At 38.0% G+C, this 15,158-nt stretch overlaps 1 protein-coding gene across 1 annotated transcript in view; it reads right to left on the bottom strand.

Annotated features, from left to right (window-relative positions):
- Nucleotides 1-15,158, bottom strand: part of MIB1 (mindbomb E3 ubiquitin protein ligase 1) — a 102,042-nt gene that overhangs the window by 54,868 nt on the left and 32,016 nt on the right. The window contains exons 10-11 of the mRNA XM_023761169.1: nt 14,511-14,644; nt 10,127-10,234 (exon numbers count right to left, since the gene is read on the bottom strand). Coding sequence (XP_023616937.1) covers nt 10,127-10,234; nt 14,511-14,644 — 242 coding nt within the window. The remainder of the gene's footprint in view (nt 1-10,126; nt 10,235-14,510; nt 14,645-15,158) is intronic.

Below are 15,158 nucleotides of genomic sequence, written 5' to 3'. Positions count from 1 at the left end.
TACATTTTTTAAGTCTACCTGGTGGTACTCCTTCCATACAAAGGAGAAAATCAATCCACTAACACTCACTGACTAAAAAACAGGAACTATTTATGAAGTGTACCATATATTGATGGTTATTAGAAAACTGCTATTGCAACACTTTTATGCAGGTCCCATCAATTTATGTTAAAAAAAAAAAACTAAAAAATTAAAAACCCTAATATATATGAAATACAAATAAAAATTTAAAGAACTTGGAAAATACATACCCATACTAGAACACAATTAAATATATTTCCAGACTTTCCTTCTATTTAGAAAACCTCAGTTGTACAAATACCTCAACTTACAGAATTTGAATATACCTAAAACATACTGCTAGTTCACTATTCTGTCCCTACTGGCACCAAAAGAGATCTTGAAGGACAACATTATAGCTGGCCTCCAAAGGTAACCTAAAAGGATTTGTGAAGGGGCTTAGAATTAAATCTAAAACTGATTTTTCCCTGGCCAGGTCAGGTGGATTAGTTGGTTGGGGCGTCGTCCTGTGCACCAAAAGGTTGTGGGTTCAATTCGAAGTCAGGGCACATACCTAGGCTGCAGGTTGAATCCCCGGTCAGGGAGCCTATGGGAGGCAACTGATGTTTCTGTTTCTCCCTCTCTCTTTCTCTCTCCCCCGTTCTCTCTATCTCTCTCAAATCAATATTAAAACATATCCTCGGGTCAGATCCAAAAAAAACCCAAACGAACCAAAAGGAACTGATCTTGGTTCTTTCTACCCTCTTATTCCCTCCTCTTTCCTCCCACCCCTCCAAAATCTGCTCTTGTGCCAGTCTTCCCTATCTTAGCTGATAGAATCACAGGCAATAGGTTAACAAAATCAGTATCTGTAGGTCATGCTCACCTACTTCCTTAAAGTATAGGCAAGCACCAAATTCTATGGTTTTTACTCAAGTTATGTTCATGTCTATTGTCTCTTCTCCAATTATATCACTAATTAATTCAGGCCTTCATTCTCACTCACCTGACCTATAGCCATAGCTCACTCTGCCTCCACTTTATTCTAACCCCGATCTACTCTTCACACAGCAGACAGAATTCTCTCCATAAAACACAAAATTTATGTTTAAAACTCTTTAATGTAACTCTACTATATAAAGAACAAATCCTTTTAACATTTTATTTTCAATTACAGTTTATATTCAATATTATTTTATTAGTTTCAGATGTCCAGCATAGTGGTTAGATAAACATATACTTTACAAAGTGTTCCCCCTGATACTTCCAGTAACCACCAGGCACCATATATAGTTACTAGTGGCCTGGTGCACGAAATTCGGCAGTTGGACATCCTAAGCACTCACCTGCCTGCCTGCCTGATTGCCTCTAACTGCCCTCCCCTGCTGGCCTTATCTCGCCCCTAACTGCTCACCCCTGCCAGCCTGATTGCCCCTAACTGCCCTCCCCAGCAGGCCTGATCTCGCCCCAAATGCCCTCCCCTGCAAGCCTGCTCTCGCTCCCAACTGCCCTCCCCTGCCGGCCTGGTTGCCCCCAACTGCACTCCCCTGCCAGCCTGATCTCACCCCCAACTACCCTCCCCTGCCGGCCTGATCACCCCTAACTGCCTCTGCCTTGGCCCCCGCCACCATGGCTTTGTCTGGAAGGAAGTTGGACATCCGGAAGATGGCCAGTCGACCCGGTCTAATTAGCATATTACTCTTTTATTAGTGTAGATAGGTTATATAGGATAGGATTGCTTAAAGGGGGCAGGTAGCCTTTTTCAGCAGGAGGAGATGCTCTTGGCAGACAAAAATACATAATCCCTATATCTGGACTGATAGCCAGCCATATGCACTATACTGCCAAACTGGTCATTAAAAAATTGAACCGCTTTCTTACACCTTACAACAAACAGCTGTTGCCCTTAAAACCCCTCCTCAGCCCCCACCTTAGGTTCTGCCTTCACAGTTCACCCAGATTAGGTTCTAATTGGTCGGTTTCTGCCAGTCAGCGTCAAAAGCTCTGCCTCCTAGGCACCCACTGGCTCCTCACAGTTCACCCAGATTTGGTTCTGATTGGTCGTGGCGACCCAGCACTGACTGCAGGACTGACTTCCAGTGTTCAGTCATCCATTCGGTCATTTTGGACGTTACAGACCCTGGCTCTTTATATATATAGACTAGTAGCCCAGTGCATGAAATTCATCCACATTAAAAGGTAATTAATTAGCGGAGATATTTTAATATTGCTATTTGCCCTTTCTCTATAATAGAAGTGTGAGAGATGAAAGGAAATTAGTAAAATGTATATGAAAATAATATATACATTTATTAATAAACAGTAACAAAAGGATATAACAACAGAGGCATGATATAAAAACGACAAAAACATGATATAAAAACAACAGTGATGCAAACAATGACTGGTAAAGTGATTAAACTTATTCTAATATCTCCCTGTACACCACATTAAGAGTGAAAACACTTTCAGAGTGCTTGACTAATTTCCCTTGTGATGAAGTATTTAGAACTTTAACTGTAACGTCACATGCTCTTCAAACTCGAGAGAAAGCAACATATAACTGACCATGTGCAAAAACAGGTTCAGGAAGGAATATTCCTACTCTGTCTAGAGTTTGTCCTTGTGATTTATTAATAATCATTGCAAATGCTGGCATCACGGGAAACTGTCATCGAATTAATTTAAATGGGAGGCCAGTATCAGACGGGGACAAATCAATTCTTGGAATCAGAACAACCTCTCCCTCTGCAGATCCTGTTAACACGTCAGCTTCGATAATGTCAGGTCGTAATCTTTGATAATAAATCTGGTACCTCCAACACCCATTTTTGATAAAAACTCTCAGCAAGGTGGGAGTAGAAGGATCATAACTCAACATAATAAAAGCCATATATGACAGGCCCACAGCCAACATCATACTCAATGGACAAAAACTAACACCATTTCCCCTAAGAACAGGAACAATACAGGGATGTCCACTCTCACCACTCCCGTTCAACATAGTACTGGAGCCATTGCAATTAGGCAAGAAGAAGAAATAAAAGGTATCCAAATTGGAAAAGAGGAAGTAAAACTGTCCTTATTTGCAGACGACATGATATTATACATACAAAACCCTAGAGACTCCATCAAAAAGCTACTAGACTTAATACATGAATTTGGCAATGTAGCAGGATACAAAATTAACCCCAAGAAATCTGAGGCATTTCTATACACCAATAGTGAACTGTCAGAAAGAGAGACTAGAAAAACAATCCCATTTACCATCACACCAAAAAAATTAAGATACCTAGGAATAAACTTAACTAAAGAGGTAAAAGACCTCTACTCAGAAAACTACAGGACGTTGAAAAAAGAGGTAGAGGAAGACATAAACAGATGGAAGAACATACCGTGTTCATGGATTGGTAGAATCAACATCATTAAAATGTCCATACTACCCAAAGCAATCTATAAATTCAACGCACTTCCCATTAAAATACCAACGGCATACTTCACAGATCTAGAACGAACTCTCCAAAAATTCATTTGGAATAAAAAAAGACCCCGAATAGCTGCAGCAATCCTGAGAAAGAAGAAAGTAGGTGGGATCTCAATACCAGATATCAAGCTGTATTACAAAGCCACTGTTCTCAAAACTGCCTGGTACTGGCACAAGAACAGGCATATAGATCAATGGAATAGAATAGAGAACCCAGAAATCGGCCCGAACCAATATGCTCAATTAATATTTGACAAAGGAGGAAAGAACATTCAATGGAGCCAAGATAGTCTCTTCAATAAGTGGTGTTGGGAAAATTGGACAGATATATGCAAGAAAATGAAACTAGACCACCAACTTACACCATACACAAAAATAAACTCAAAATGGATAAAGGACTTAAATGTAATACAGGAAACCATAAAAATTCTAGAAGAATCCAAAGGCAACAAAATCTCAGACATATGCCGAAGCAATTTCTCCACTGATACAGCTCCTAGGGCACTTTAAAGAGAAAATGAACAAATGGGACTACATCAAAATAAAAAGCTTCTGCACAGCAAAAGAAACCATCAACAAAACAACGAGAAAACCCACTGCGTGGGAAAACATATTTGCCAATGTTATATCTGATAAGGGCCTAATCTCCAAAATTTATAGGGAACTCATACAACTTAACAAAAAGAAGATAAACAATCCAATCAAAAAATGGGCAAAGGATCTAAATAGACACCTTTCAAAAGAGGACATTCAGAAAGCCAAGAGACATATGAAAACATGCTCAAAGTCACTAATCATCCGAGAGATGCAAATCAAAACAACAATGAGGTACCATCTCACACCGTCAGACTGGCTATCATCAACAAATCAACAAACGACAAGTGCTGGAGAGGATATGGAGAAAAAGGAACACTCGTGCACTGCTGGTGGGAATGCAGACTGGTACAGCCACTATGGAAGACAGTATGGAGTTTCCTCAAAAAACAAAAAATGGAACTCCCATTTGACTCTGTGATCCCACTTCTAGGAATATATCCCAAGAAACCAGAAACACCAATCAGAAAAGATATATGCACCCATATGTTCATAGCAGCACAATTCACCATAGCTAAGATCTGGAAACAGCCTAAGTGCCCATCAGTAGATGAATGGATTAGAAAACTGTGATACATCTACACGATGGAATACTATGCTGCTGTAAAAAAGAAGGAACTCTTACGATTTGCAACGGCATGGATGGAACTGGAGAGCATTATGCTAAGTGAAATAAGCCAGTCAATGAAGGAAAAATACCACATGATCTCACACATTCATGGATAATAGAGACCATTATAAACTTTTGAACAATAATATATACAGAGGCAGAACTGCCTCAAACAGATTGTCAAACTGCAGCGGGAAGGCCGGGGAGGGTTGGGGGGCAGGAGGGAGGGGGGTAAGAGATCAACCGAAGGACTTGTATGCATGCATATAAGCATAACCAATGGACATAAGACACTGGGGGGTAGGGGAGGCCAGGGGATTGTCAAGGGTGGGGAAAAAAAGGACACATATGTAATACCCTTTGTAATACTTTAAGCAATAAAAAAATAAAAAAATAAAAAATAAAATAAATAAAATAAATAAATCTGGTACCATTACAAAGACCCCATTTACTATTAAGATTTCTCAATAGCATGATCATTGCACCACTTTCAATTTTAATTTATGACATAGAATTCCCGAAGGAGTAATACTATTAAGAAATTCCATGGCAAAATTTTCCTTTTCAGCATCATCTGTTGAATCAACAAAATCACCACTCAAATATGTGTGAAAATCTCCATCAAGTATATCCAAAATTTCTTCATTTAATTTTTGAACATGTTCATTTTTTTGGACAAAGAATTTCATGTTTAGATATATTTTTAATATTATCTATAGATATATTATTTCCAAAGGTAGCTTCAATAATAGATCCATTACAAATCATTTCACAGGGGATTTCAATAATTTCCATTCCTAAATGAAAACTACTATCAAGTTTGCCATATCCAAGTTTTACTGACCATCCACTATAAGCAGAATCCTCTGATCTCATATTTGTTTTAAGAGACAATTTATTGAAACATCCCCAAATATTACAGTACTTTAAACTCGTTTGTACTATGGCCGATCCCATAGCACAGCCGTGGGCAAACTACGGCCCGCGGGCCGGATCCGGCCAGTTTGAAATGAATAAAACTAAAAAAAAAAAAGACCGTACCCTTTTATGTAATGATGTTTACTTTGAATTTATATTAGTTCACACAAACACTCCATCCATGCTTTTGTTCCGGCCCTCCGGTCCAGTTTAAGAACCCACTGTGGCCCTCGAGTCAAAAAGTTTGCCCACCCCTGCCATAGCATGTGGTACAATACTGAGACATTGTCGAAAATCCTCTCCAAGAAGGAGAACTTTCCCACCAAATACAACATTCAAATTCATAATTTTTCTTCGTAATCTGTCTATGGCGTTTATAGCATGCCTGGATGCCATGGTGCATTCATAATAATGAGAAGTTGGGCCTTTTTAATAGTTTTAGCAACTTCACTGTTTATATTGAGTCTAGAAATTGAAGTTCCATTTAATGGAATTGGTCATTTATATTGGGAATGAAAGGTTCTTCCACCGAGAAGTAAATTTGCAGCAATTCCTGTAGACACTGTGGGTAAAACAGTACCACCAAAACCTCTAATATAATGTATTAAAACTTTATTGTGAGGAGCCGCTACAGTGTTTTGAACAGGTTCAAGCCTTGGACTTATGAGAGGGCACAGTCCTCTCATTGCCATGTGCAAGTCTCAGCTTGGAGGGCAAGGCCCTCCCAGCACAATTATAGCCAACAGCTATAGTTGCAAGCTTGAACCTATGGTCCAAACACCTGGCCCCATGTGCCTGAATGATGTAGGCTTGATAGAGTTCAGGTGCATGTAGTTGAGTAGGATTGAAACCCAGGAGAATGTTGTAAACATCTTGGTCACACCCTTACTTTGCCTCGTGGCATCTGCTATAAAATAAAGACACGGCTGTGGGCATGGTCACTGTCTCTCAGAGAAGCAGCGTCCCACTGAGACCCGGATTTCATTCTCTTGTCTGTCTTTTCTAAGCCTTTCAGCCGCCCCCACTCAGGTTCACCCTGGGCCATGCTGGCGCGGCACACTTTATAAAGATATGCCTCCATGCTCCGAGAGCGGGTTCCTGCCTCAAACCCCGCCCTTACAGGAAACAGCTCTGGGAAACAGCTGGGGGGGGGGGGGTGCAGCCGTTTCCAAGACAACCCCTGCAGGACCGACTTCCTTCCGCTTGGTCGCGCTTCTGGCCGGGATGTTACACCCAGGGTTTTTATATAAGTAGATATAGATTATAATATTATTGACTGTATTCCCTATGCTGTACTTTATGCTGTACCCCTGACTATTTTTCTAACTTCCAATCTGTATTTCTCAATCCCTTCATCTTTTTCACTCAGTCCCCTCAAACCCCCTTCCCTCTAGCAACCATCAATCTGTTCTCTGTATCTATGAATCTGTTTCCATTTTGTGTGTTTGTTTATTTTGTTCTTTAGATTCCACTTGTAAGAGAAATCATATAGTATTTATCTTTCTCTGACTAGCTAATTCCACTTAGCATAATACCCTCTAGGTCTATCCATATTGTCACAAATAATAAAATTTCATTCTTTTTTAGGGCCAAGTAATATTCCATTGTATATAGGTGCTGCCATTTTTTACCCACTTCTCTCTTGTTTTTAAAAAAAAAAATATGTATTTCTTTATTGATTTCAGTGAGGAAGGGAGGAGAGAGAGATAGAAACATCAATGGTGAGAGAGAATTACCGATCGGCTGCCTCCTGCACGCCCCCCCGTTGGGGACCGAGCCCGCAACCCAGGCATGTGCCCTTGGCTGGAATCGAACCCGGGACCCTTCAGTCCGCAGGCTGACGCTCTATCCACTGAGCCAAGCCGGCCAGGGCTACCCACTTGTCTCTTGATGGTCACTTGGGTTCTTCCATAGTTTGGCTACTGTAAATAATGCTGCAATTAATGAATATAGGGGTGCACATATCTTTTCAAATTAGTGTTTTGGGTTTCTTCAGGTATATACCCAGAGGTGGAATTGCTGGGTCATAAGGCAGCTCCATTTTTAATTTCTTGAGGGCCTTTTACACTGTTCTCTGTAGTGGGTGCACCAATCTGAATTCCCACCAATAGTGCTTGAAGGTTCCCCTTTCTCCACATCCTTGATAACACTTACTTGTTGATTTGTTGATAACAGCCATTCAGACAAGTGTGAGATGCTATTTCATTGTGTTCTTAATTTGCATTTCTCTGATGATTAGTGAATTTGAGCAGCTTTTCATGTCTATTGGTCGTTTCTATGTTCTCTTTAAAGAAGTGTCCTCTGCCCATTTTTTAGTTGGTGTTTGGGGTTTTTTTATGTTGATTGTATAAGTTCTTTATAAATTTTAATACCTGTTATTAAATGTACCATTGGTGAATATGTTCTCCCACTCAGTGGGTTATCTTTTCATTTTGTTGGTTTCCTTTGCTATACAAAAAAAATTTTAGTCTGATATAGTCCCATTTGTTTAATTTTTCCTTTTTTCCCTGGCCCAAGGAGATACATCAAAAAAATATATTGTTAAGAGAAATGCCAGAGATTTTGTTTCCTATTTTCTTCTACAAGTTTTACGGTTTGAGTCTTATAATTAAGTCTTTACAGTAACACCTTGATATAATGGACTAATTTGGGCAAGGGGTGTCCGTTAAAGCAGAAAGTCCATTATATAATAAAGTAGGTTTTCCGAATGCATATGTCAAAAAATTTATAAATTTGCCCTGACTGGTTTGGCTCAATGGATAGTGCGGACTGAGTGGTCCTGGGTTCGATTCCGGTCAAGGGCATGTACTGGTTGCAGGCACATCCCCAGTGGGGGGTGTGCAGGAGGCAGCCGATCGATGTTTCTCTCTCTCACCGATGTTTCTAACTCTCTATCCCTCTCCCTTCCTCTCTGTAAAAAATCAATAAAATATATGTTTTATTAAAAAATTTACAAAATAGTTTACCTGTTTTAAATTACATAGACAGAGTTGTGTAATTAAAATTAAGTAAGTATAAATAGTTTAATTTCACAAAGTTTTTTTACATGTATTACAGTAATTTTAAATTTATACTGAGTAAGTCTAATGCGTGCATTTACCAGTCACCGAGAGTAAAACAAATGCACACGGCTGGAATGTGGCTTAGTGCACAGCACTCGTTAAAACTGCTGCAAAAGTCACACCATTCAACAACAGAACCAATTACTGCTTATGATGCACTGTGATCACATGCTAATCACTCACCAAACACTGTTTAGGAACAGTGACTCTTGGATTTAAATATGCAGACTATAGTTGTAGATACGTAATATTCATTTATGTCAGCGAAATTACTATAGTGTTTTTTCCAACATATGGCCTGTTTGCTAAATTTTGTTAAAAATAACAGTGAATTAATAACAAAAAATAACTTGTTAATTTCATTGTAAGCAAATCTGGGTTAAAAGTATTTTAAAATAAACAGGGTATTAACTTTCATATATGATATATGGACTGAAAATTTTGTCTGTTAAATCTGAAGTCCTTGGGGCAGGGTGGAGGAGGTGGGCTAGAAGGGGTCAATGGGGGGGGGGGGAAGGGGGAGATATGTAATACTTTCAGCAATAAAGATTAAAACAAAAATATGAAGTCTGTTAAATCGAGGTCCACAAAATTGAGGGTTTACTGTAATCCATTCTGGGTTTATTCTTATATATGGTCTAAGAAGGTGATCTAGTTTCATTTTTTTGCATGTATCTGTCCAATTTTCCCAACACCATTTCTTTACCCAATTTTATATTCTTGCCTCCTTTGTCAAATATTAATTTCTGGCCTCTCCATTTAAAACAAACCTCTTTTAAAGCCTATTTCTATGGACCGTTCCAGACTCAACTAATGCCTTGGTTCCCTCACCTATAAAATTCTAACTTATCAACTTATTTGACTTCAATGCTTATTTATCACCTAATTGGCTTGAGAACAGACATCTTTTATTTTTTTAATCCTCACCTGAGGACATGCTGGGGGAGGGAGAGGGAGAGGGAGAAGAAGAGGGAGAGGTTTGAGAGGGAGGGGGACATCGATGTGAGGGAAAACATCAATGTAAGAGAGACACATTGATCAGTTGCCTTCCATATGTGCCCCACTAAGGACAAGAAACAAGACTAAACAAATTCTAATATACTGGTTCCCTTACGAGGAAAAAAAAAACATAATAGAGGCCTCTGAGTGTCACAAATCAGAAAAAATCTTGACCCACATGATTTACATTCCCCTTCCATCAACTTTCCCAGTATAATTCTTGGGTGAACCCAACTGGGCTTCCAACAGCAGTTGGGGCTACTGCCAAGAATACTGAGAAATCACAGAAAACCAAGAAATGCTTCAAGTTGTCTTTTGTCAAATTTCTCTCTTCAATCAGAAAAGTCTTAGGTAAATATTAAATTTCAAGAATGAAAACAGTTCATCTAATAATACAAAAGTAAGTACCATTTCTAGGACATTTTTACTGGAAATATTTTTCAAGCTTAGTTTAATTACCTCTGCTTCTACATCCACATTTTGTTTCAAAAGTAACTTCAAAATATCAACATGTCCATTTTGACTAGCAGCTTGCATAGCAGTGTGGCCAGCACATTGTCCATTTACCTAAATAAAAAAAAAAGGATGGAATGTTACAAATAAGAAAGAGCCAATATATACATATAATACAGGTTCAAATTTGGTACATTGTATGATTCTATTAAAATAATTTACTCTACCCAAAACTTATTATTTAGAATCAAAGGACACATAAAGATCTTCCCAGACAAGAAAAAGCTAAAGGAGTTAATCACCACCAGACCAGTACAAGAAATGTTAAAGGGTCTTCTTTAAGATGAAGAAAAAAGATTAAAAATATGAATGCAATAGTAACAAATACATATTTATCAACAACTACTTTAAATGCAAATGGATTAAATGCTCCAATCAAAAGACATATCATGGTTTAATGGATTACAAAACAAGACCCATACATATGCTGTCTACAAGAGACTCACTTCAGATCGAAAGACCCACACAGACTAAAACAAAGGAATAGAAAAAGATATTTCATAAAAATGGAAACAAAACAAAAAAAGCTGGAGTAGCAATACTTATACCAGACAAAATAGACTCTAAAACAAATGCTATAATAAGAGACAACAAAGGACTCAGCAATTCCACTTCCGGGTATACATCTGTAAAAACCCAAAATACTAAATCAAAAAAAACATGCTTCTTTATGTTCACTGCAGCATTATTTACAACAGACAAGATATGAAGTGTCTATCAACAGATGAATGGATAATGAAATGGCGTATATCCTATATAATAAAAGCATAGTGTGCAAATTGTCCTCTTGACCAAGAGTTGTCCAGGAGTTCGACCAGGGGGCAGGGCCGGCCAAGGGAAGGGGGGGAGGTCCCGGCTGGTGGCAGCAGGCAGCCAGAGGAATGGAGGGAGGCCCTGGCAGGCAGCGGCAGGCGACCGGGAGAAGGGAAAGAGGCCCTGGCGGCAGCAGGCGGCCAGGGGAAGGGAGAGAGTACCCAGCTGGCAGCCGCTAGGGACCCTACCAGGGCATGATTTTCATGCACTGGGCCTCTAGTATACAATAAAATTGTGACTCAACCATAAAAAACGGAATGAAATATTACCATCTGCAACAACATAGATGGCAACCCCAGTATGTGCCCTGACCGGGAATTGAACCATGACTTCCTGGTCAATCACTCAATCACTGAGCCACACCGGCTGCACAAAACATTTTTTTTTTAAATCACTATGTTATAAAAAAAAATCACTATGTTGTACACCTGAAACTAATATAATATTGTATGTCAACTATAATTTTTAAAAACTTTACATTTCAGAATGGAAAGAAAACTTGGGGGGGAGGGGACTTCAATTATAGATGTTCAAGAATTCTTGACATCTAAAAATCAAGAGGAAGATGCTATGAGAAAAAAAAAAAAAAACACAGAAAAGCTGAAGAGAAAAAAGTCCCATTAGTAAGAACTGGAAAAAATTTTCCGTATTATAAGACTTTAAAAGTATATTTTGCTCTGGCCAGTGTGGCTCAGTAGATTGGGCACTGTCTCATGCACTGAAAGGTTGCTGGTTCCTTTCCAGATCAGGGAACATGCCTGGTTTCAGGCTTAATCCCCGGTAAAGGGTGTGCAAGAGACAGCTGATCCATGTTTCTCTCTCTCCCTTCCCCCTCCTCTCTCTCTAAATATCAATTTTTTTAAAAAGTATATCCTTATATTTTTATTCATGGTACAAAACAACTGTACCTCAACAAACCTTTTAATAAAGAAAGTATATCCTTATAAGAGTGTTTTTTTATCTTTATTGTTCAAAGTATCACAAATGTCCCCCCTATTGTCCCCCCATTATCCCCTTCAACCCAGCTCCCGCCCTACCCCAGGCCTTCACCACTCTATTGTCTGTGTCCATGGGTTATGCATATATGCATATAAGTTCTTTGGTTAATCTCTTCTCACCCCACCTCTCCTCCCTGATTAGTCTGTTCCATGCTTCAATGTGTCTGGACCTATTTTTTTGTACGTCAATATATTTTGTTCATTAGATTCCACAGATAAGTGAGATCATGTGATATTTGTCTTTCTCTGACTGGCTTATTTCACTTAGCATAACATTCTCCAGGTCCCTCCATACTGTCTCCAAGGGTAAATGTTCCTTTTTTACAGTTGTATAGTATTCCACTGTGTAAATGTACCACAGCTTTTTTATCCACTCATCTACTGTTGGGCACTTGGGCTGTTTCCAGATCTTAATTATTGTAAATTGCGCAGCTATGAAATATGAGGTGAATATATTCTTTCTGAATGGTGTTTTGGGATTTTTAGGATAGAGTCCTAGAAGTGGGATCGCTGGGTCAAACAGCAGTTCCATTTTTAATTTTTTGAGGAAACTCCATACTGTTTTCAATAGTGGCTACACCAGTCTGCATTCCCATTAACAGTGTACTAGGACATGTTTTTTCATTAAATGATGGGTTGTATTTAATTTCATTATTTACGGCATCATACTAAAACAAAAGTAAAGTTTTATTTTCTTTTAAGCTTCAATCCACAAAGATAATTAGAACTAGCAAAACAAAAACCACACACACACACACACTCACACATATACAGGAAGCTGAAAAGCAGACCCAAACCTGCTATGAAAAATACCTAGGTAGCAACCCTTTTGCCAAGGAAGCCCAAAAGACTCAAAGTTGATGACCTCTGAATATGGGAATAATATGGTAGTGAATGTTAAACACAAAAGCATTGGTTGACAGTCTTTTTAAAAATCATTTAGATCCCTGGATTCCCCACTTCTGCACAGCTGTTCCACCCTCACACTAACAGAAACCTGAAAGTTTATTCTCCAGAAAGGGTAAAGTGTCCCTGGCCACTGTTAAGGATGGGGCAAAGTACTAAAAACAGAAATTTTATGTAAATATTTACAGGCCAAATCCTAAGATCCCAGGCTCTCTTCTCTTATTCAATATTCATAAGGTTGGTATCCAGGTTTATAACCAGCAGAAGAACTAGAGATCTTTCTGGGGAGTCAGACCAGCCCAAGAGAAAAGACCTAAAGACCAATACCCAAGAATAATCCAAGGAAATGTCCAAATCACTCGATGGTGAAAACCAGAGTCGACAAACACACACACACACACACACACACACACACACACACACACACACACACGCCTTTTACTGATCACTCTCATAGATAAATGGACAACCAAGGAACACCAGACATCTGAGGAATGGCCTCTGACATGAAAAGATTGTCTGGAAGAAGTTAAAGAGGTAAAAATAGTTGACTCTGGAAGAATGAGAAAATAGATTGAAAAGGAGATGCCATTTTTCATAAATCTTGAAGTATTTTTCCCTTAAATTTTTAGAATGTATGACACTGTTAAAAAATAACTAAGATACCAATCAGTAATTAAATTTTTAAAATTAAGTATAAAATGTAAATCTGCTTGACTATGAAAGAAGTCTGACTCTATATTTCAAACACAAAAACATTGGTACTTTCCTATCAGTAACAAATTATTTGTGATATAACTTACAACCAATCAAAAAACCACTTTGTTGTGCTGTTGCAATTGCTCTCTCAAATAAGCCTAAAATGCTATGTGAGTTCATAGGAATAGTTTATACCTTACAATTATGATCTGATCTTCTTCAAACTGTCTAGCATATTTACATACAAAGATGTGGCAACAAAAGCCTTCATAAACACAGCGACTGCCACTCCACTTACAATCTTGGTCTGCACTAAGTATCATATTGGTGCCAGCATGGCAGCAATGGCAAAGCCAAAGGATGACTAAGTAAGAACCAAAATAACCCATTTAAAATATGGCTTATATGAACAGTAAGATTACAACATAAACTATTAAGATTTACAAAGTGCATGAACTCTAAGTCATCTGCCTTACAAACTATGAAACAGTCAAGTTTCACAGGGAAGAACGGGTAAAAAGTTTAGATTAAATATTTTTAAAAGGATAGGAAATTGCTTATAATATTTACTAAAATATATTTAAAACACATGATATTTACATGAGAAAAAATCACTCAATTTCCCAAAAGGACACTAATCACTTAAAAGCCTAAATATAAATTTTGTCAATCATAAAATAAACGTCACAGTGTTAAAATAAGAAAATTACAATATCTTTTAGAAATGCACACTGAAAAATGATGGCTGGTGTCTTCTTTAAAATACCTCAGAAAAACAAGGACTAAAACACATGTGGTAAAGTCTTAATAAATATTGAAGTAATGTGGCAAAATCTAAATAACTGTTGAAGTATAAGGTTCATTATACTATTCTATTTTAGTGTACCCTTCAAAATAATTTTTTAAATGCTCACATCCACATCTGGTCTTTTTAGCAAATCTTCCACTTTAGCAACATCTCCATTGGCAGCAGCCTTAACTAATTCTTCATTGAGGTCACCAGATTCTTGGGTTTCAAATAATTTCTTCAAGAGTTGGGAGAGTCTTTCTGTAAAGCATCAAATAAAGCTGCTAATACAGGAGAATCTCAAATTTTAACTACTAACAGACAAGCATTACCCATATGCCCATAATATATACTTTTTCTTTTTTATTTCTATGTTATTTTTTATTATGCTACAGATATTACCACTGCAAGTTACAATTACTAATATATATATATATATCTATCTGCATTAAATTTGAGCCCATAAGTATTCCAAGTGTTTTCCAATTCCAATGTCTTTCAAGTTACAATTTTCAGAAAAAGTAGAGAATTATAATAATAATAATTCAAGATGTGGAAGTCAAACCAAAGATATTAGAAATGAACACATCACAATAGGACTACCATAATGATACAAACTTCCCCTGAGGTCTTAAGCATACCAGCACAGTGAGTCTCTGAGCTCAGTGCTACAGATCTTAAAATAAATCAACAGATCAATGATTATGACTCAAAGAAATGTAATCTCTATAACATCAGGGGAATATTTAGAGGCAAACCAATTTTCAGTTGAAAA

Source organism: Myotis lucifugus, unplaced genomic scaffold, assembly GCF_000147115.1.
Source record: "Myotis lucifugus unplaced genomic scaffold, Myoluc2.0 scaffold_200, whole genome shotgun sequence".
Lineage (NCBI taxonomy): Eukaryota > Metazoa > Chordata > Mammalia > Chiroptera > Vespertilionidae > Myotis > Myotis lucifugus.
This window is presented reverse-complemented; position numbering and strand designations above follow the sequence as displayed.